At 34.6% G+C, this 24,846-nt stretch overlaps 2 protein-coding genes across 4 annotated transcripts in view; one reads left to right on the plus strand and one right to left on the minus strand.

Annotated features, from left to right (window-relative positions):
- Positions 1–24,846, minus strand: part of zetaCOP (COPI coat complex subunit zeta) — a 257,001-nt gene that overhangs the window by 55,901 nt on the left and 176,254 nt on the right. Inside the window, exon 1 of one of the 2 annotated variants that reach the window (XM_067094875.1) lies at positions 14,728–14,798. The exons of the other annotated variant lie outside the window; for it this stretch is intronic. Coding sequence (XP_066950976.1) covers positions 14,728–14,783 — 56 coding nt within the window. The 5' untranslated portion in view covers positions 14,784–14,798. Of the gene's footprint in view, positions 1–14,727; positions 14,799–24,846 lie in introns of those variants that run through there. 2 annotated transcript variants of the gene reach the window in all.
- The window catches only part of LOC136833165 (uncharacterized), a 39,008-nt gene continuing 14,339 nt past the window's right edge, over positions 178–24,846 (plus strand). Inside the window, exons 1-3 of one of the 2 annotated variants that reach the window (XM_067094881.1) lie at positions 178–223; positions 23,192–23,720; positions 24,493–24,624. In XM_067094881.1, coding sequence (XP_066950982.1) covers positions 24,499–24,624 — 126 coding nt within the window. In that variant the 5' untranslated portion in view covers positions 178–223; positions 23,192–23,720; positions 24,493–24,498. Of the gene's footprint in view, positions 357–23,191; positions 23,721–24,492; positions 24,625–24,846 lie in introns of both variants that reach the window. The other variant, XM_067094882.1, reaches the window with a different exon arrangement.

The raw sequence follows: 24,846 nt of genomic DNA on the forward strand, positions 1-24,846 counted from the left end.
ATATTCACGGTGACTCTGCACCACACCCCGAGAGTAAATGCTACTTCTGCAACATCGTTACTTTAGCAACAGCGAAGAGAAGACGGGAGAAGTGGGGGTAAAATTGCCGATCACATTAGGAAAGCTGGCAACCTCCCACACGTGCAAGAAGGTATCCAAAGAGAAGAGAGAGTTCGTAATACAGTAGAGACTAGGTCAGGTGCGTGTGAGGAGGTGTCTAAGTGTACGACAATAATTCGTTAACGAAAAGAGCTTATCGAATGTGACATTAGTTTTTTTTTATTGGTGTTTGGACAAACATAAGATTTGCCTTTACATGTAGAGGAAGTTGGGCGCTTGGTGAACTGACAGATCAGGTCTGGGAAAAAGGGAAATTGAAAAAATGTTGAGTCTCGAGTGAAACTTCTTGCATCACCTCTTAGTTCAAGTGAGGGTATATTATAGGGACGGTCATTTACCCAGAGGGCAAATGCTATTTTGTTTCTAATTCATTTCAGAATTTAACGTGGTATAAACAGAGCAAAAGTAAATGCCAGTGATGACCTTGTGTGAGAATATTGCAAAACCACTTTGAATTCTCTTTAACAGTGAGCTCATGTGTCTCATCTAGGCTACCTGATTTGCTTGTTTCATTATGTTTCTTCGTTTTGTCAAGCCATTTATCATTCTGTCAATTATAAAGCATATATTTGGTAAACATTTCAGAACCAAGTCAATAATTATGGACCTTTGCTACCTGATACTCTAGGTAAAGCCTTACCACGTCAGGCTGCTTATCTTAATGCCATGTGCCGTCAGTCTGTCTGTCTATCTGTCTGTCTTAACGGCCGTGAAACCTACAGCAGCGAAAGAGGATTAGTCTCGTAAGCGATGTATCTTTAGTTCTGTAAGTTGTTACACAGTCATGTACGCCAAGGTCTTTCAGACAAAGCTAATGTGATCATATTTCACTGCTTTATGAATCGAATTTATAACGGTATTTATTATTGAGCAAAATAAAAATATCTCTGCAATGATCACAGTGCCTGTGCTCTTGTAGTACTTATAAGCGCTCTTCCTCCTCAACAAAATAAGATACCATACATTCCTTTGTTGACGCTGATACCGAATATAGGATGAAACCCTGTACAGTCGCGTCCAAAGGCTTTGGTGACAATGGCAATACTCTCGACAACCCTCTTTAAGGGCCTGTATAGACTTTAGTCAGCCCTAGTCAAGCACTGTATGACCTACCAATGACTTTCATTCATCCTTGGAGCGGATGTCTTACAACACTCACACTCCTCGATCATTACGACAATCTTCGGCATTTCTTTTCGTCTTGCTTATAAATGACACTGATCAACTGATCACCAGGCTCACTTTTTCCTTATTTTTCCTACATGAACAGACCACACAACAAACACTTCCGTTCATCAAGCAAACTTTTGTTTTCAACCTTTTTGTGTCATTCATTCGCTGCATTCCGCTCACACTTCGAAGGCATTGCATTCCCGCCCCTTTCACTGCTTACTTTGTCTTATGTGGGAATCCCAACATGCCAATCTGTTCTCTCTCTCTTACCTTTTATGCTGCTTCTGAGAAGTGATTTTTTTCTCTTCTGCTTCTTCGCCTTTTCTTATTCATATTTCTGTATCTTTTTTTCTACAACTGTAAAACCATTGCTGCCTTTCTTGCTATCACCGTTTATCATTTCCATATTTCTTTCCATCTACTGCTCTTGTAAGACCCGGTTTTATTTCTTGATTTTTCTACAATCTCTCATTCATATTCAAAGGCGTATCAAGCTACAAACTATTTTTCATCCAGTCTTTTAAAATACAGCTGATAGTAGCAATTACCCGCTATCACTGCTCACAACTGAGGTAAGCTTCCCTTATCTTGTAAAGATATTTCAAGCCTATCACCAGGTTATTAACCATTAATACCATATGTGTGACTCTTTAACTCGACTTATGCCAACAACTTCCATTTGTCTTCACTACTCCATCCACTTCTCCACCTGTAACTTTCTCTCTCAAATCATCTGTATACTTCTAAAACAACCACAGCTGTATTTTACATATCGCAGTCTACGAACAGACTAACACCTAATCTCAGGAGTCGTCCTACAGACGGTTATTTATGGATCTGACTACAATACCTCTTTTTACACTTCGTAGCACGCCTTCTCAGAGTTCATACATTGCATGCATAAACTTATATATGTCCCTCTGTGCTTCAGTGACTGTTGTTTTATTATTATTGTCAGCTATATTCCACTGAATATATAAACCTTTATCTGTCTCTATGTACTTCAGTAACAATTGTATCATGCTAACAACACCGTTATGGCTAAAAGTTAAACTGCCTTTCTCTTATCACAATTTTAAAGTCATCAGCTTTATTACCAATTAGATGAATTTTCCTCGTATTCTTGATTTCTATTTAGAGATGGGATTTATACATGAGTTCTAGGTACAAACGTGATGTGATTTATATTGATTCCACTTGTTGGTGAGGTGGAAAAACTGGATGTTCATATGTGAGTGTGAGCTCAAAGCGTTATTGTGCCCTGTCATCTTTCTCTTTTGTCTGGGGTCGGTCGTCTAGATAAGCCTACCGTTCATCCTGCTTCTGTCTAAAACCCTTCCCACCGCAGAATGTCAACTGTCTTCTTCTTTCTATTGTTACAAGAGGCACACCTTTCGGGGGCTTGTGATGACTTCCTTCATCCATCCTCGTCGTAACGCATCAGCCAAGCAGCCAGGGTCCGCCTCCAGATTTTTATTCCTATCCTGCCTTCACGTCGCTTACTCGCTCTTTCTCATTCTCTGTTACTGTGTCGTGCTTTGTGTGTGTGTGTGTGTGTGTGTTTGTTTTTGTTTATTTGTACCTTCATTTCAAGCGGTCTTCCTTCAACTGTTGGGTCAAGATATTTGGACTTTCCTACCCATGGCCTTAGACCATGTTCCTACCAGAGCAAAGGCAACATCTGTTTCGTCCTGCACAGACGACGGTTACGCATGAATGTACAAAAACAGCCATTCTTGTCTTTCACGTTCTTTATCCTCCACAAATCTCCAATCTTCTTCAGCCTCCCATCTCTTAGCTCTCCTCCAAGTAGGCTTGGGTTCCTATTCTTCTGGTGACCACAATAGTACAGCTGACACCATCACGTGCTGTTTTTTTTTTGGACGGTGCTGAGTATATGCTCAAGCCTTCTTCATTTCCATTTTATCATTATCTCGTCTACATATGTAATTTTTCTCATTGTATCGTTCCTAACTCTATTCTGTCATCAGACTCCCAGTAGTCTCCTTATAGCTTTATTCTCAACCTGACTATATTTTTTTACCATATTTTCATAGTAATGCCAATGATTCATGTTCGTATAGAAATGAAATTTTATTAGACTTATGCACACGTACACACATCACACACACACACACACACACACACATATATATACATATATATATATATATATATATATATATATATATATATATATATATATATATATATATAACAAAAGAATAATTAGAGGAATTTATTTCTGGTGATAGAAATTCATTTCTCGTCATAATGTGGTTCGGATTCCACAGTAAGCTGTAGGTCCCGTTACTAAGTAACCAGTAGGTTCTTAGCCACGTAAAAATAAGTCTAATCCTTCGGGCCAGCCCTAGGAGAGCTGTTAACCAGCTCAGTGGTCTGGTTAAACTAAGATATACTTATATACGTAAGTGGAGAAATGTACACATTCGGGCGCATATATTAATCTATTAAGTGTCAACGGACAAAAAAAAAAAAAAGTCAGGATTTAAACAGAGGTGCCTGACTTATCTCCATCATATACTTCAAATAAGAAACCAAACTGGTCCCGTTACGTTCAGACTGCTAGGTACATTATACGCTTCAATTCACATTTGTAAATTGAAATACGTATGAGTTTTCTGAAGACGTGTTGCAAATATTAAGCTATTGTTATTCACTGCTGTTTTTACGTCTTATAAAATAAAGTCTTGTCACGGTGAGAATGAAAGCGCAAATGCTTTCATATATATAATGTGTATCATAAACATTACTTTTCACTGTCTTGCTAGCTGTAAAGAAAGCAAATTCTTCACAGAAGACTGAAACAAACTGATAGACGGAACTATAGAATGGCAAAGCGTGATATGCAAATTATGCATAAAAGCCAAAACTGAGGAGTACAGATCTGTATTACACATCCACATGTGTAATGATTAGTGTAATGAATCTCTCAGCACGTGACCACGATTCATTTGAGTTGTTAACTGAACAGAACATAGGCGGAAGAATGTCGGATATCGGAAGATACAAGTAAATAAAATACGTAGCATGCTTCAGTTCCGCTTGGGCGTTCTAACTGAGACCTTGGATCAATAATAATGGGGCTTCTAGAACTGGGCGTGGCTTTACGAGGTGTAACTTAAGAGACAAACTTACCGGTGGCTACTAAGTAGTCAACTGCTCTTACTGGATAATAGCTTACCTACTTACTTTACCTTTGATAAACGCCCGGAATCATTTTTCATCTCTCACATTTTCCTGAAATTGATTGATTTGCGGGATTATTGATTTCCACTCTTTTATGAACGTTCATGTTGCCGACTTTGTTGCATTTCATCTAATGCTGTGACAGCACGCTCTCAGAGCTTTCGTGGGATTCATTCGGCCGACGAATCACGTTTCAAATCCTTGAGAGAGCTCAGGGCTCATTAACAACACTGTGAATTACTTTCACTCAGAAGACGTCTTTTTACATTTCCTAAGAGGTTCTGTAGTTTTTCCGCCTTTCCACTTGCTTTTCTTCTTTTCGATATACACTTTCGAACTTTCCCTTCGAGAACGACAAAACCTAGCCACAGGTACACCCAAGTGGCCAAGGTGGTTCATAAACGGATTCGGAACTCAGATTCATAAACCAATTTTCTCGTGATAGTTTTCGTGAATTGTTTGTTGCTCCAGACTCCAGTCGAACAGAATACAAAAGAGAATGGAATTTAGGCCAAAGGCCAAGCGCTGGGACCTATGAGGTCATTTATCGCTGAAAGGGGAATTGACAGTAAGAAGGTTTGAAAAGTGTAACAGGAGGAAAACCTCGCTGTTGCGAAATGAAACAATTGTTAGAGAGGGTGGAAAGTCAGATAGAAGAAAAAGAATATGAACGGAGGTGCAGTAAAAGGAATGAAAGAGGTTGCAACTAAGGGCCGAAGGGACGCTGCAAAGACCCTTAAGTAATGTCTACAGTGCACCACGTGGGGCACTGACGGCACTATCCCCAGACAAGGGAACTCCAGTCGAAACATGAAACGAACTTAAAATCTAATAAAACAGTGACACTTTTGTCTCTTACTATTGAAGCATAAAAACTTAGACTCATTATTTCGACAAATAATTCTAGCTGTTGGCTTCTCTGGTCATGCATTTCCTTCCTGGATGTCTCAAACGACGCAAATCTGTGATTTTGAATGCCAGTCACGCCAATCTACAACTCCTGAATCACTTTCGACCACTAATGCATGCTACTTCTTATCCAGCACACTTCGATTTCTTTTTTTTTTATAGACTTGCATATGTACGACCACACATTACCTTACAAAGTTCTTGCTCCTCAGATTAAGGAATTGGATGCAGCTGTAGAATTTTATGCTTAACCCAATGTTTATGAAATGCCTTGTATCTAAATAGAAAAGAAAGCATAGCCACTTTAAAACAGTATATCAAAATGATGTTTAGGTATATATATATATACATATATATATATATATATATATATATATATATATATATATATATATATATATATATATATATATATATATCTGAAGACCAAGGAAGGTGGATGGATGTAGTTAGAGAAGACCTGAGAGACAAAACAATTGTCAGAGGACGATGTCTTTGACCTGAGCCAGGTGGAGGAAAGCCGTCAGAAACATCGACCCCACACACAAATGGGAAAAGATGCAGAGAAAGAAGTATATATATATATATATATATATATATATATATATATATATATATATATATATATATATATATACACACACACATGTCTGAACATCATTTTGATACACTGGTTTAAAGTGGTTATGCTTTCTTTTCTGTTTAGATACAACAGATTTCATAAACACTCAGTTAAGCATAAAATTCTACAGCTGCGTCCAGTTCCTTAATCTAAGTAGCACGGACATTGTAAGGTAACGTGTGGTCGTACATGTGCAATTCTATAAAAAAAAAGAAATCGAAGTGTGCTGGATAAGAAGTAGTATGCATTAGTGGTCGAAAGTGATTCAGGAGTTGTAGATTGGCGTGACTGGCAAACATAAAGCCAAGCATAATCTTTTTCACACGTAATTATAGAATATATCGTTAGTAGCTGTAGCTCACATACAGACTGCATATTCATAGTTTATATCATGAACTATATATATATATATATATATATATATATATATATATATATATATATATATATATATATATATATATATATATATACATATGTATATATATAATATATATATATATATATATATATATATATATATATATATATATATATATATATATATATTTCATGATATACAAACTATGATTATGCAGTCTGTGTGTTAACTACAATATCAACAATATTCTATAATTATGGATAATTTAAAAGGTTATGCTTGGCTCTACGTTTGTAAGTACGGTAGGCATATTTTGATCATGTCACCTAGATACGTATGCATTAGCTAAAACTTCTAGATGGCTGAACTGTTCTTTGTGAATGACAATAATTTCCTCACACGATTTAGTTTTAGATTGTTTTAGTACGAGATGTCGAGGATCAGCGGCGTGAACAAGCCAAGATTTGATAATATTTTGGAAAACTTTATAATTGCTCCTGAGGTGGGTATAGCCTCGAATTTGTAGATATAAAACCCTAATTATACTGTCTCTTCACCTTTCAAGTCACTGATAAATACATAAATCATGTATGTATGTATGTATACATATATACCTTATATATATCTTCATATATATACTGTATATATATATATATATATATATATATATATATATATATATATATATATATATATATATATATATATTTATGTATTTATAATATGAATATATATATAAATAAATGAACTATGTATACACACATTTATACACACACATATTTATATATATATATATATATATATATATATATATATATATATATATATAGATATATATATATTTATATATATATATATTATATATGCATTATATATATATATACATATATATTATATATATGATATATATATAAATATATATATACAGTATATATATATATTTGCTATATATGATATATATGTATATATGTTTATATATGTTTTGGATATATATATATATATATATATATATATATATATATAACTCCTGACTAGGATTTGAATATACGATCGGTTAATGGAATTTACTTGAGAGAAAAATGTATTTGCAATAGTTAGGAAAATATTTCGATTTAAGGCTTTGTAATGACAATTGTGTCCATGAGAATGTGGAGAAATCGAGAAGTTAAGAGGTCATTGTGGATATTACAACTGAGTGCTCATGCGTGTATGTATGTATATATATATATATATATATATATATATATATATATATATATATATATATATATATATATATATTTATATATATATATATATATATATATATATATATATATATATTCATATATATTTATATATGTGTATGTGTATGGATGTATAAAGTGTAAGTCTACTTGGAGAGAGAGAGAGAGAGAGAGAGAGAGAGAGAGAGAGAGAGAGAGAGAGAGAGAGAGAGAGAGAGAGAGTTTTTCTAGTAAAATACATGGAAAGTCACTACCATTATCGGCCTAACGACCGAAACATGATACAGACAACACGTTTTTGTCCAGGGTCGAAAAAAATTGTTTGTTAATAACTGTCGGGGTGGTGAATACCTTTGTTTAGGCCTCTGTTTTTCTTGTCGTTTGGAAGGTTTGTTTGTACTGGAATTCTGTCACGTAGTTTGAAAAGAATGGATGGAAATTTCGTTATATTTCAAGTTCAGAATAATATTAACAAAATGACGAAGGGTGTAAAACATGTCTTCAGTATTCAGACAAAACTTCCTTAAAAAAAATAAATAAATAAATAAATAAAACATGAGGTAACGTAAAGGTAACATACCTGGAAATACCTCATTAAGAATATTTCCAGGTGACGAGGTAGTTTCTTGTTTCCGCTGTCGTGCTCTTATGTACGTGCAACATGCAGAAATGTAGGACGATGTAAAAGAGGTAAATAGTGTTTACACTACCGAAGAAGAAACGTGAATGTAGGAAAGCTTGGTGTGACGCAGGTTCTGGATGTTAATGGATCAATTTAAATAGCTTTTAGGGGAGGGGAAAGTTGACTGTTCACAGAGCAAAACTAGGTATACGACGGCAAAATAACTGGGGTTGACAAAGGCTTTGAAACTTTAATGTTTTTCAAGAGCTGTGCACCAACAACTTAGTTTTTCCTGCTTGTATTATGATTGAAGAAAATGTAACACATTTATCCTTTTGTTCAATTATCTTGACTACTAATAATTCGTTAAGTCATCTCTCAGTTCCCCTACTTTTCACATAATTATGGGAATTTTATTCCGTGAAAGCAAGTTACTGGGCTTTAAGGCTGGTTTCATTTGAATGTTCGTTATCTTGTATGACGGTAATATATATAGCATCAGGCACAAATATTTACCCCTGCTAACGTTTGCCTGTTTGTCTACAATAAAATCTAAAAAATAAAAAATAAATAAAATTACACGGCTTTCACTAAAATTTTGTGGTATAGAAAACGAGACACAAGAAGTGGTTTGACTTTGAGACGGATCCGATTCAGCGTTTCGGATTACTGACCCAGGATATTTTTTGTGGCGTCAGGGAGGTATGTGCTCTCTAAGTGCTTTGTTTTACAAAGAAGGTGAAGACGTAATTCACATTATTCAAAAGGCAAAAGCGTCGGCAGGATCTGCACAAACACTTCGAAAAGAAGAATATGCATGCTTATTATTATTATTATTATTATTTATTATTATTATTATTATTATTATTATTATTATTATTCGGAAGATGACAAGCATTTAAAGAAAAGCAGGCAACACGAGATGTACCAATTTCTACTTTCTGACAGCATTCTGGGGGCAGAGAAACCAGATAGTTACGTTGCATTTGAGCAAAACAGAATGTCTGGGCGTCAGAATTCAGATCTAGAGCAAACAGCAGGTCAGCATCGCCTTCACCTTGGTAATAAAGATAAGTTTAAGCTTGAAAATAGTGGTTTGATAAGCTAAAGCGGGTTATACTATAAGTCTGATAAGTTAAAGATGAAAACTCATTTTTCATGAAGAGCGCCGCAGAGCGATTCTTCCGTGAATACGATATTAGTCTATTTTGCTATTTGCGTTGTTTCGAAAATTTTTAAACTTTGAGCCTTGGAGAGGCAGATTTTCCTTTTGAAGTTTCTCGGTGCAATATTTCTCAAGATATTCGATTAAAACAGAACGACCCAGTTTTCCTAATTTGTCAGTTCGACAGAACGGCGACGTTACGGCCCAAAAGCAATAAGCACTGGGACCTGGAGGTGACAAGTTTTGAAAAACTTAAAGTTCCTGGAGACGTTTTTCCTCAACCTTTACGAGAGCGCCTCTGAATCTGAGTTAGTGGACACACTTTTCCTAGAGAGAGAGAGAGAGAGAGAGAGCTATCCTTGCTTAAATCTGGAATAAAGTTCAACCAATATTGTTTTAAACAGGTCCGATATTTGCAGTGATAACAGAAAAAGGTCGTATAAATACATTCATGCCTTTAAAAAAAACTCATAAATTGAATAAGAAACATAAAGGTCATGTTAAACCAAACAAAATACTTCATTTTCCTTAGTTCTCGGAGGTGTTCTTGTGTCCAACCATGGATACTGTTATCAAAGACATGGAATGATTGATTTTTACTATGCTTTATTTCTTCTTAGAATTTATCTGGTTTCATTAAGCTTTATTTTCCAATAGGAAATGAAAATAAGTCGGTATCATGTAGAACTGATCCTTAATTTGCTTTCTAAGTGGGATTGCAACTTGACTAAGGATAATAATAATAATAATAATAATAATAATAATAATAATAATAATAATAATAATAATAATTATAATAATGTACAACTTGGTGGTATGACTTTGTTAGAACAATAGGAGATTTACTGTCATTATGGTAGGAGCTAAAAGCTTTTTGTTTAATCTTTTCATTCCTTTTGCGTGATTCCTTTTTTTTTTTAATCCAAGTTTTATGAGCGCCTATTAATTGCGTTGATCCAGGTCAGTAAAATACGCATAATTCAACATTTTAAATATTTTCCTTATTAAAATATAGCACTATCCGTTAGCACACCGCAGGCATAGTTAAAGAGACAACAAAAGCAGATCGCTTTAGGTTAGGAAGACTTCTAAAAAGTCAGTTCTACATTTCTCCTTATTTCTTCAAATTGCGCCATCTGTTTTTTGTCTCGTAAATTTGTATTTTTCCACCGAAATAAGACATTTTAAAGATGTCGAAGCAATTCATCATAAAACATTAAAAAATGCACATTTTGAAGAGAGGTTTCTTGTCATACTAAATCTTAGTAGCAGACAAGAATAAATAGCCACTAATCCTGGCGCTGGAAAACAATGGTTAAATTCATATTTCAAGAAACTTAGAGTGCCTTTCATATGGTTATAACATTCGTAATAACAATGACGGATTATCAAATCGAAAGTTGCACTTTTACTTCTTTGGATTTAAGCATTATTATTATTATTATTATTATTATTATTATTATTATTATTATTATTATTATTATTATTATTACTGCAGCATCCCCATACTCATGAGATGAGGACCGTTTAGTGCAGGATGAACCACCAGGACGAAGAACAAGATTGTGACGAAATTCCGTTCCGCGCATGTTCTCTATTCACCAAAAATTAATGACGCATTTGTTTACTTTCAGTCCAGTCTAAACTGACTTCTTTTTGTTTTTTCAAAGATTCTTTTCTTCTGACATTAACCCTTCCTTCTTTCGAGACAGCAACAATAGCTCAAAATGACCAAAGGACACTGGGCAATCACGTGAGCTTATCAGCCTACGCATCGCTTCTTTCTGGCTACGTAGCATCGGGAAAGAGCATTACGCAAGCACTCTCTCCTGAGGGCGCTGGGATATAGCCGCGTTGCGATCGATAAAATTCCTTGAGGGGTTTTCATTACACAGATGTTCTGCAATTTCCTTCGCAGATGGTAATAGGTTAATCTTCTTTAAGCTCAGGTATTACAAAATTGTCACTCGCAAAATGTTTAATCTCCCAGTTTGACTGAAACAGGATAAAAGAGAGAGAGAGAGAGAGAGAGAGAGAGAGAGAGAGAGAGAGAGAGAATGCTAATAACTGAGTAAAAGTAGAGAAAAAAGAAATGCAATCACGCTAGTTGATGACCAATCCATAAGCCCTGTAAGGCATCAATTTTATATATATATATATATATATATATATATATATATATATATATATATATACTATATAATATATATATAGGCCATGAGATCAGTTTGCTCAAGGCAAGAACTCATAATGGCATAAGGCCAATGAGATCAGTTTATCGGACAACTATACAATATATATATATATATATATATATATATATATATATATATATATATATATATATATATATATATATATATATATATATATATACATACATACATATATATATATATATATGCATACATACATACATACTCTATATAGATATATATTACGTGTGTGTAAAACCACAAAAAGCGAACATAATTCGACAGTACTTTAACCATACGACTTGTTGCTGTAGCAGTTGTTCGATAATCTGATCTCGCGTGGCCTTATGCCATTATGGGTTCTTGCTCTTGAGCAGCCACTCCACTGTCTATCAAAAGAACGAGGGAAAAAAATCGCCAATCCCTTGAAAAAAAAAAAACAACAACATGGCGACAGCTATCAATGGCCTCACGTAAAGAAGTTATGCCAACGAATGTGAAACGTGTTATGAATTTTATATCGAGATTATTTTACTGAGCGAACGTCAGGTAAATGTCGAGCGACGTGACTTGACCACGTCGAAGACGCGTCGAGTTTCAATACATAACGTGAGCAGAAAATGTTTAAGTTAGTTTTGTTCAAGAAAATACAGCGGACGATTCGAATTCTAAGCAAAGTTTCGGTAGTTTCCAGTTTCATTAGTGAAACATGTTTCGATTAAAACGTTCTTAAAAAGATAACTAGAAACTCCCACAAATTTTTATTTAATTAAGCGTGCATTTTTTAGGATTATTATTATTACTTTTTTTATTTAAACTTGGACTAAAAAATTCGAGTCAGAGATATTTATCAAGTTGATATTTTGTTTTTGTCTTGGCTTTGTATTCTTAGGGGCTTCTGAAGCAAGAGTCTATATGATCTGTAAGAGAGAGAGAGAGAGAGAGAGAGAGAGAGAGAGAGAGAGAGAGAGAGAGCTCAGAATAGTTAATATGGAAGAGAGCAACGTCAGCTTGTAGTTCAGCTCAAAGGGATCTTTTTCCTTCGTCATGAAGTCACCTATTCTTATGCTGGTCACGTCCGGTTTTTCCTTTATTTTCTTTTCATTCTTCACACTAATATTCTTTCGTCAATATTTTGCCCGGCTGCATACTAATATTATGACAATACGGCCGTCACTTTCTTTAAGATTGAGGACTTATTCTGAATAAAGAAAATCAGATATTTTTGTGTACATTTCTGAAATAGGCGCAAAGTTGAGGCGTACTATGCGACATTAACATCCGATTAGAAATACAGGGAATTCTAAGAAACAGGCAAATGCTAAAAATATTGAAACCTGAAAACCGTTAGGAAACAGAACTTACCGTAAGAAACTGACGAATAACAATGCAAAAGGAATATTTACCGTCTTGTGTTTGTCTCGGAAAGTAAGCAAAATCTTACATTTTGTTGCAACATCATTTCCATACCTGTCAACATCGTAACCTTATTCGCATGTTGAGTAAGATATATGGAACTTCAAAATATGTTTTTTCTCTTCAAGTAACCGATTAGAGACGACCGTGAGGGATAAAAAAAAAAAAAAAAAAAAAAAAACTTAAAAAATCTTTCATGGAAGTCTTCTATGAGTGATCTTCTGATTGTTGAACGGCCTCACAAACACAGGTGAATACGGTACAGGCAAGTGCCAGGAAGTGTCTGTTTGTTGTGGGGTGGGGGTGGGGGCGGTGATAGGAGGAATGGGGTTAGGGTCGGTGGAGACCCAACACCTAACGGTAGAGGCGAATTTAATCGGGTTTTTGTGGTTTGAAAACCGTGACAGAAAGCGTTTTCATAATGATGAACCTCTCAAAGGGTGTCCACGAAACTGTTTTTATATATGTTACTTGGCTGCAAATGAACACGGCTGGTAATGATACTTTAAAATAACGAGGTATCATTAGAGTTTATTTTTGAGGCAAGTCTGTCTTACGTCACCGAATTAACTAGACCAACCTTATCCAACGCCCCCTTGTCATTTACAGTTTGAGGTTTTCTGGAACGATTTTCTTCTCCTCCTTTCTTTCAATCTTCCGCTGAAAATCCTTATGGACGGAGTCAACAGACAATAAACCAAGAGGGCTCCAAAGGGATCTCAACCTCCAGAGAGAGACAAGTTATAATGAAAGGTGATAAATAAATAAATGTGAGGGAATATAAAGTAAGACCGATACACCTGAATTCAGGACTCAACGTGAATCAGGAATGATTTTGCTCGTCGCTTAAATATTTGAAGGTCAGATTTCACAACTACATTAGGCGAACTATTCCAAATTTTAGCTGTAGTCAATATTAAACTCCTTGCAAACTGAGTGGTATTAAAACTGATACTAGAAAACGACATGTTATTTGCAGCAGCATCCTGCCTAGTGTTGCGAGCAGAAGCAGCTAGGTCAGGTAAAGCAGAGTGCGGAGGATGTTGGTCGTTGTTGCATATTTTATGTAACAAACATAATGAACTCAATTTACGTCTGTTCCAATTCTTTCATCTGATGACCCACAGGTAAAGCTTTTGTTGACTGTTGTGATTTATATCTGGTAACAATCTACTAACGATTTCCTGATAATTTTTCTTCTGTGTCATATCGATAGTCTACGGGTAATGAACGCCACGCTTACACTTGCCGTCGTCCATCCTTGCACAAAAAAGTTAACTATACCATAGTTTAACCAGACCACTGAGCTGATTAACAGCTCTCGTAGGGCCTGGCCCGAAGGATTAGACTTATTTTACGTAGCTAAGAACCAATTGGTTACCTAGCAACGGGACCTACAGCTTATTATGGAATCCGAACCACATTATACCGAGAAATGAATTTCTATCAACAGAGATAAATTCCTTTAATTCTTCATTGGCCGGCCGGAGACTCGAACTCGGGCCTAGCAGAGTGCTAGCCGACAGCTCTACCGACTCGTCCAACGAAGAACTCCATCCTTGCACAAGAGAAGGTGTCCTAGGGTCAGGACCTGCCGTCCCCCCGTCCTTTTATGACGGTACGGTTATACATATTATCTTCTTTAGGTCTTGGTTACACCAGTGAACAACTTCGTTAGTCGAATGTCAAACTCTCTAAGATCTCCTACCTGTGTGACATTCCAAGAAATTCTCCGTCAGCGACGAGAGCCGGTCTTCTGGTCATTTCCTTCAGGTTGTTTAAACATTCCCGAAGGGATTGCATTTCTCCTGTCACGTCTATTTTTGAGATGTCATTTCTGAAGTCGCTAAAGCACAGCGCACTAATGCGTACTTATGCGTGTATTTTCCTTTTAAGGGCCGAGCCATTTCTCATAAAAGCTTGCGACATTCACCCTAATCCTAAACCACGATCTAACAACACGCATTTTTGTGAAACTTAAAGGCCACAATGATTCATTTTGCAAAACACCTTTAAACAACTTTCTCTGAACTGAATATCCATCTTCATGGAAAAGCAATGATTTTCAGAGTGCCATCGAAAAAGCACGATCCATCAAATCAAGTTTACATAAAAATTTATTGTTTTGAAAACACGAATTTCTCACAGAAAGACAGCTGGGTTTTTCGTAAAAGATCGTGACTGGAAGAAGGTGGTATAGCCTCAAGCGACGTCTGTTTCTTGACGAGTCTCACGCCGGAAACGTACGTTTTCAATTTCCATCAAAGTCAATGCAACATTCATCGTGGATTTATTCTTATTAAACATACAGAATAGCTTTACTTTACTTTGTAATCTGTGACCTACAGGAAAGAACGGAATAGGAACTGAATGGAGGAATTCCTAAAAGTTATAATTAATGAACAGCTGTTCGCGCGACCGGCAAAAGACTGACGTTCCACATGCTTAACATGAAAACACACACAACACACACACACACACGCAGAAAAGACACAAAGTGTATTGTGTCGCAAATTTGGTGGAGACACAAGAAACTTCATGTGTTTTACAATGGACACGGATTAAAGTAGAAGGATTGGCTATTGTGTCGCAAATATAATATATATGGAGACATATAAGAAACATATATATATATATATATATATATATATATATATATATATATATATATATATATATATATATATATATATATATATATATATATATAAAAGACTGACGTTCACATGCTTTAAAAACACACACACACACACAATGCAGAAAAGACACAAAGGATTAGGAAAACAAGAAACTTCATGTGTTTTTCCAATGGAGCACAGATTAGAAAAAGAAGGATTGGCTCCAGAGGTTGTCAATCTCTCTCTCTCTCTCTCTCTCTCTCTCTCTCTCTCTCTCTCTCTCTCTCTCTATATATATATATATATATATGTATATAATATATATATATATATATATATATATATATATATATATATATATATATATATATATATATATATATATATATATATATATATATATATATAGCCATAAATATCTCTTAATACCCAAGAAGAATAATAATTGATAATCTGCCAGGGTCAGGACAGACGTTCTCATTAATTAAAATTCCAACCGGGTCTAAGTTGTTCCCAAAGTAGAATGAAGCCGGTACTAAGGGGGTATTTTCGGCTTAATATTAACACATACACAAGAGCAGGAAAACTAGACACACCAAGCTTTCTTACCCTTTTTACAGATTAATTCTATCATGTATAGTTACGAAGCTACAAGTATTTTCAATCGCACCATGATTTTATGGAAACCCTATAAATGTATGTATGTATATATATATATATATATATATATATATATATATATATATATATATATATATATATATATATATATATATATATATATGTGTGTGTGTGTGTGTGTGTATATATATATATTTCGAACTTTGTCTCCCTGAAAACATTTTCTAAGGAGAAAATATGAACACGCTGGTCACATCATAAGCGTCCATTGCGTCAAAGCCATCAAGAAGTAGCTGGAAGTTAGGGTTCTCCTGACCAAATTTATACAGGCGGGGTAGAATGTGGTTCTGGATCTCCGACTTCTTTTGGTCTAATGGAATTCAGGTGTAAAAAAAAAATATTAAAAGATTAGGAAACAACTAAAACCACTTTTTTTTTCGTCCTAAATATATCTTAGTGTCAGAATAGTTTCAGGCGTTCAACCTTTTTTTTTTTTTTTTCAAGGGTTGACTGAAGATGTTTAATGAGCTATTTATTGGCTTCCTTTATTCTTCCATTTATGAATAAATGTATACTGAAATATATATCTATTTATTAACTTGTTAAAACTCAGTGAGTATTACGACCTGAATATAAACAATCATGAATAAATTTATACTCAATAAATATCCATTTATTAACTTGAAAAACTCAGTGAGTATTACGATCTGAATATAAACAATCATGAACAAATTTATATTCAATAAATATCCATTTATTAACTTGAAAAACTCTATGAACATTACGATCTGGATATCAACAATCATGAATACATTTACTAAATGAATATTTATTTATTAACTTGAAATAAATATCCATTTGTTAACTTGAAAAGCTCAGTGAATATTACGATCTGAATGTGAACAATAATGATTAATTTATCCTTAAATATCCATTTATTAACTTGAAAAACTCAGTGAGCATTACGATCTGAACATGAGTAATCACGAATACATTTACTCAATGAATATCTATTTATTAACTTGAAATAAACATCCATTTATTAACTTGAAAAACTCAGTGAGTATAACGATCTGAATATGAACAATAATGAATAAATTTAACCTCAATAAATACCCATCTATTAACTTGAAAAACTCGGGAGCATTACGACTTTAAATTTCAATAACCCGAAATTAATTGCTCTACTGGAAGTGCTACCTGTCGGCTCAGAGAAACCTTGAGCCTGAATCTTCGCAAAAGGAGGTCAGTGGTACACGCGTGCCAAAGAGGTCAACCTCATACAAGATGAGAGGCTGTGTTCACGGGGCAGGTACTAGCGGTGAAAATGCCCTCAGCTTCAATTGTATACATATGGTGTTTGAAGCGTCAGATCTACTGGCAGACAAGGTGAACCAGAGTTATGTGACTGAGGAACCCATCGAACATGGGTATCAAAAGTAACTATACCTACAAGTGTGTAAGATATATACATATATACATACTGTACATATATACATTATATGTATGTATGTATATATGTATGCATATATGTATATACATACATATAATGTATATATGCATATACATACTATACATATACACGTATATATACATATATATATATACATATACATATGTACACATACTGAATACATATATATATATATATATACATATATATATATATATATATATATATATATATATATATATATATATATATACATTTATATATATATATGTATGTATGTATATACATATAAACATTTGTGTGTGAGAAATCAAGTACATACCAACAGTGCACAAGTTTTTATTGAAAAAAAAGAAAATATTCTCAAGAAGGGTGTGGCTCCACAGTTGAAACACAAAAGTGTTTAATTCATCCTTTAAATGTTAAGTCAAGGATGAAACCCCGTTGCCTAATTTTCCACTGTTTTCATTGCTCCTCTTATTTTCATCTTCAGGGCTCACGCGAGCTTTAAATTTACCGTAATATTACCTGCTCGTATTTTGCAAGCGCCTTCCTGCTTTGCGTAGGATCAGGACCGCTCTCTTCTTGATATTGCATTGAGACTGCTGGCCTCTATCGCTTGCTAGCCGAATCTCTCTCTCTCTCTCTCTCTCTCTCTCTCTCTCTCTCTCTCTCTCTCTTCGTTCTAATCAACTGGAACACTGATCCACCCCCACACTTATTCCAACTGTTAACATCAACTCTTCGTGTCTTTACGATTGTTTTTCTCATCTCCCTTATCGATTGAAAATATACAACTTTTTACAATGATTTAACCTCATATCCTACTCTCATAGACCATATTAGGACTGGCAGACCTTTTGTATCTCTAAATATTGCCTCACTTGATACAGCACAGCATTTACATGTTCCGCAACTTCTGCGAAGCTCTCGCTGCCTTCCTGGGCTGTCCCAAATCTGTTGTGCATTTTCTCTCTCAGAGCCTTCTGATACACATTTTACCAATTCGTCATATATATATATTTCCTATATGTTGCCTACAACTATCATCGGACTAGCCACAATAATTCTAGTCCCGTGCAGAAAAGTTACGATTATCTATTTACTATCATGGCTATAAGTCATCCTTGACAGCCTATAGGTCAGCTTTTTTTTTACGGTAAAGACCACTGAAAGGGGCAAGAGAAAAGCGAATAACAAGTAAAATATGCGCAGAAAAAACTTCGGCGCAATCGAGTTTTCTGTACAGCCGCTATAGCGTATAATCAAGGCCACCGAAAATAGATCTATCTTTTATCGTTGCCAGAAGCACGATTATGGCTAACTTTAACCTTAAATAAAATAAAAACTACTGAGGCTAGAGGGCTGCATTTTGATATGCTTGATGAATGGAGGGTGGATGATCAACATACCAATCAGCAGCCCTCTAGCCTCACTAGTTTTTAAGATCTGGGGCCGGACAGAAAAAGTGCAGACAGAATAAAGTGTGGACGGACAGACAAAGCCGGCACTATAGTTTTCTTTTACAGAAAACTAAAAATGGTGGTTGACCCCGAAATGCGATTTACCCGTCTCTTGAAAGCATGACAAGCATAAGAAACGAGGGAAATGGAACACGGCATAGAATTCCAAAGTTTGGGGATTCAAAATAACCGAACCGAACAATACGGGGCCTCAGGAGACTTTCAAACATCAGCCATTCTACTTCGCTGTCACATTTCTGCCACCTCGCAATCTCCAATGTCTCCCTCTAATGAAATTCGGTAACACCTCACGTAATTATAAACTCCCGTTTCAGTATTAAACATCTGAATCTGTTTTAAATACATTATTGTTACCATTTTCGTAAGCAGTGTTAAGGACCTTAATCATCAGCGCCGATCAGAGGTCCTTTTTCTTTTGCGACAAGAAGACTCCGGGGACTTCAAAGAATATATGTATATGTATACATAATTCTATATATATACATATATATATCACACATTTTGTTGCATGGCGCTATATATAGTGTATATATATATATATATATATATATATATATATATATATATATATATATATATATATATATATATATATATATATATATATATATATATATATATATATATATATATATATATATATATATATAGCTCAGAACGAAAAAGTATGCTACATATATGTACACATATAGATTACATATAGATATATATATATATATATATATATATATATATATATATATATATATAATATATATATATATATATATATATATATATATATATATATATATATATATATATATATATATATATATATATAGCTGGAACGAAAAGTGTGCTATATATATGTACACATACACATACATATACATACACAATAACAAGACTGAAAATATACACCACCCTCAAAAACCACCGTTGAAATAAGAGAAGAGCGCAATGTGCATTTCCCCTCTTACGAAACGATGACGAGAACGTCACCCAAAATAGAAGCGACGTATGCATCGAATATCTGTGACGCAAGCAAGTATGCAATCACGCTGCATGATGATGCACATCAAGCGGCTGCCTCAGTCACCATTCGACGGATATGCTGAGGTGAGGAGACTGAAGTGATGAAGGGGGAAATGACAAAGCTGAAACCGTCAGGTCGTCCGGCCACCGGAAGCTGATGCCCCTGAATGACCCAAGATCGATTCATTGGCCGCCTTCAAATTCGATGCGGCTGCGGTGTGAATGGCGTTTATGGAATTTTATTTATGTTTGTTGCTTTTGTTGTTGAGCTTACATTTACCTTCTATTTTATGTTTGTATGTTTGTATGTATGTATGCATGTAGATGCACACTCCAATAAAGAAACGCAAACGGACGCACACACATAAACATCACTCACACACACATATCTGTCTATATATATATATATATATATATACATATACATATATACACATACTATACATTCACACATATACATACATACATATATACATATACATTTATATATATATATATATATATATATATATATATATATATATATATATATATATGTATATATATATATGTATATATTTGTGTGTGTGTATATGTATATATTATAGATCCACACTCCAGTAAAGAAACTTGTACATCCAAACTCCAGTATAAACATATCCAATATACATAATACATATATATATATATAATATATAGTATATATATATATATATATATATATATATATATATTTATATTTATTTGCGTGTTTCTTTATTTGAGTGTGCATGTACATGCATGCATACAAACAAATGCACACATAAAAAGAAGGTTAATATATATATATAAAATATATATATATTAATATATATATATATATATATATATATATATATATATATATATATATATATAAGGAATAGGTAGACCAATAGTTGAGCAAACAATATTTATTGCGACTGGTTTCATGGCTGCGACATTGTATCGATCACTGGCGTCTAAAAAAACACAATTTCTTAAAAAACACACACTGAAATACAAATATAAAATAAAATAAAATACATCAGAATTAAATATCGAGAATTAAAAGTGAGCAAAGCTTACCACAATTGAGAAATTATATACCACCAGAGAAAAACATCACTCTAATTATGAACGGTCAGTTGATCCCCTTTTTCTATCTTTACTTATGTAACTATCTTCGTATTGCCTTTCATTCCTCTCCTGACTGTTGCTTTTATAGATTAAACGGCACTGTTCGATTCTAATTCTAGATATTTAGTTCCGATATATTTTATTTGATTTTATTTGTATTTTTGTGTAAGTTTTTTTTAAGAAATTGTGTTTATTTTCAGATGCCTGATGATGGGTTACTTACAGCCTCGAAACTAGTCGCAATAAAAAATGTTTTCTCAATTACTGGTCTACCTGTTCCTCATTCGACTCGAATTTCCACGGAATTTCTCTGTTGCATCTATACACACACACACACACACATATATATATATATATGTGTGTGTGTGTGTGTATAGATGCAAGAGGAATATATATATATATATATATATATATATATATATATATATATATATATATATATATATATATATATATATATATATATATATATATATAATAATATACATTGCCCTCTTAATATATAAATTCCTCGGTGCTTTTTTTGGATTCTTAACTTGTCACTAAAGCCTTAAGATCCAAGTGCAAAGAAATATGAAGAAATTTTGATGTGCGATAGCGGGAAACGAACCGGGTCCGCTAATCAGAACGAGGTACCCGGATTCGTTTCCTGCAACACACGTCAGAATTTCTTCATATTTCTTGCACTGGGATCTTCAGGCTTTGTAGTGACAAGCACTATCTCAAAAAGAAGAATTGAAAGTTAAGAGGGCATTGTGGCTATTACAATTACATATGTATCTGTAAAAAGTGACCAGTAGATTCTACATATATATATATATATATATATATATATATATATATATATATATATATATATATATATATATTGTGCATTTATATACATTATATACATATACATATATATATACATATATGTATATATATATGCATATATTTATATATATATATATATATATAGTATATATATATATATATATATATATATATATATATATATATATATATATATATATATATATAAGTTTATATAAAAATCAACATGAACCAGTTTCCCCAGACAGGTGGAAAAGTAACCGCACAGTCACTGCTGCAATCATACTTTAGCAGATGAATCATGTACCGCCCACCTGACCATATGACACACACGATGGGCAACCGAACATATGTCGTTTTTGACAGTGACGCTTAATAAACTTTGTGTTTCTTCAAACACTCTTTCGGATTATTCGGAAATGAACTAGATTATCCTACCATGTGCGCTTTTAGTTTTCTGTAAAAGAAAACTACAGTAAAGGCTATTTGTTTGTCCGTCTTCATTTTTTCTGTCCGCCCTCAAATCTTAAAAACTTCTGAGGCTAGAGGGCTGCAAATTGTTATGTTGATCATCCACCCTCCAATCATCAAACATACCAAATTCCAGCCCTGTAGCCTCAGTAGTTTTTATTTTATCTAAGTTAAAGTTAGCCATATCGTGCGTCTGGCATCGCTATAGTTGCCAACAACACAGGCCACCACCGGGCCGTGGCTGAAAGTTCCATGTGCCGCGGCTGAGAGTTTCATGGTCCGCGGCTGAGAGTTTTACACAGCATTATACGCTGTACAGAAAACTCGATTGCGCCGAAGTTTCTTCGGCGCATTTAATACTTGTTTTTTGAAGGTGCCGATTCATTGACTGCAACCATTTTTCTCTTATATGATACCCTTGTAGATGTTTGTGTTTAGAAATTAACAATTTGTGTAGCCATATAAACATATCTTTATTTATCAAAGAACCTCTTTCAACATATGCCTAAGCTCCAAAGTACTTCCACATTCACTATATTTGAACAAGGAATAAACATAATGTTTTGTTGGTTTCAGCTATTCTTTGCTCGAGGTTGTTCGAGTCGAAATTCATAGCCACTCAATGAACTCAAATAAAACGAAAAAGAACAGAAATCGACTCGTAAGTTACAAAACTGGGTGGATTAAGGAAAAAAAATCACCCGAGGAAAGTGAAAGTCTCTGGGATGGTTTCTGTCGAGAAAACCACTAATTTGTGAATTACATCACGTTCCACGCGTTGTTGTTTGTTGAACTGTACGAGAGCTTCAGCTGTTTTAGGGACGCAATGAACGCTGCCGAGCTTAATCAGAACTTCTCTGCCTGTCGATTAGCAACAGAGCTCCAAGCCATGTGAGATCTACCTAGAGCCATCATATTTACCAGTTTATTTATATTATCAAGAGCGAGACGGGAACCTACACTGAAAAAAAAGAGGGAGAGACCGAGAGGTAGAGAGAGAAAAAATACAAGGTCTAGTGAAGCCACAGACGTCGATCTAACCCTATCCAGACTACAAGACAGGCTGTCCGCCCGCCTCACACCCAGCCGAGCGACAGATTTCAAGGTGAGAGTCAAATACTTCTAAAAACTCGCTTCCATTATTATTGTGTCTCGTTCCTTTGTTATTTTGCCCTGTGGGGTTAGGTGCGCAGGCCCCTCCCATCCACACATCCCGTCTGCGACAGCCTCTGTCGACGAATATTTTTGCTTTTGTTTTAACCGTGAGATAATAGGGATATTGGAATGTTGATTGTAATGTCCAGATTATAACCACGTGACCGAAATTGGTATTTAAACTTTTGGTTGTAAAAAGCGACGCTGCGTGACTGCAGGATCGACAGTGATATCAACCGACGAAGAAAATTTTCATATTTTTAATATAAAATTCATTTAATGTTTTGTAGTGCTTTCATTTTAAGGCATTCTAGATCCTCACGCAACTCTATTGCCTAAGAGAAATTCCAGTCCACATAAATGTAGAAAGACTGAAGTCAGTAAAATCCAGTTTTTGTAAGGTATTTATGAACCCATTATCCAACTTCCAAATGGCTCGTGAAATGATCACTGGGTCTGCACTAAAAGAAATTAACTAAAGACTTTCAACCGAATGCTCCGGATTAAGATATTTTGTAAGACTTTGAATGAAGCACATAATCTTATTAGAAAATTGCCTAAGAAGTTTTCATAATTACGCAAATTTACTTAGAATATTTTCAAAAGACTGAATCGCAGATGGGACCGGAACGAAGGGGTTCCTGCACGCAAGGAGAGAGAGAGAGAGAGAGAGAGAGAGAAGGGGTCTTATAAGTCACTTCAACTGTTCAAACGTCCCGCAGGAGACAATGGGTCCTGAGAGGAATCGCCGTATCGCAATCGTCCTGATCATGTCTGCGTTGCTGCTTTTGTCGTCTTGGCTCGAGGATGATGACCCCAGGGACTCGCAGAGTGGAGTCAGATCCTCCGTCAAGGTAAGTCGGATGTCATTCTTATTTTTTATATTTTCCTATGGGGGGTGGGTGGTGTCAAGTAACATCCTCGGTAAGATCATCCCTAGTGTCACAGAAAGACTTCCAAGGAAGATAATGCAGGCGGGTTTTTTTTTTATAGGGCATCTTTACTCAGTTACTTGAAAAACAAGAGCATGATCTGAAGTTTCATCTCTTAATCAACACGAACTCGAAGAGAATAAC

The sequence above is a fragment of the Macrobrachium rosenbergii genome, chromosome 51, assembly GCF_040412425.1.
Source record: "Macrobrachium rosenbergii isolate ZJJX-2024 chromosome 51, ASM4041242v1, whole genome shotgun sequence".
Classification (NCBI taxonomy): domain Eukaryota; kingdom Metazoa; phylum Arthropoda; class Malacostraca; order Decapoda; family Palaemonidae; genus Macrobrachium; species Macrobrachium rosenbergii.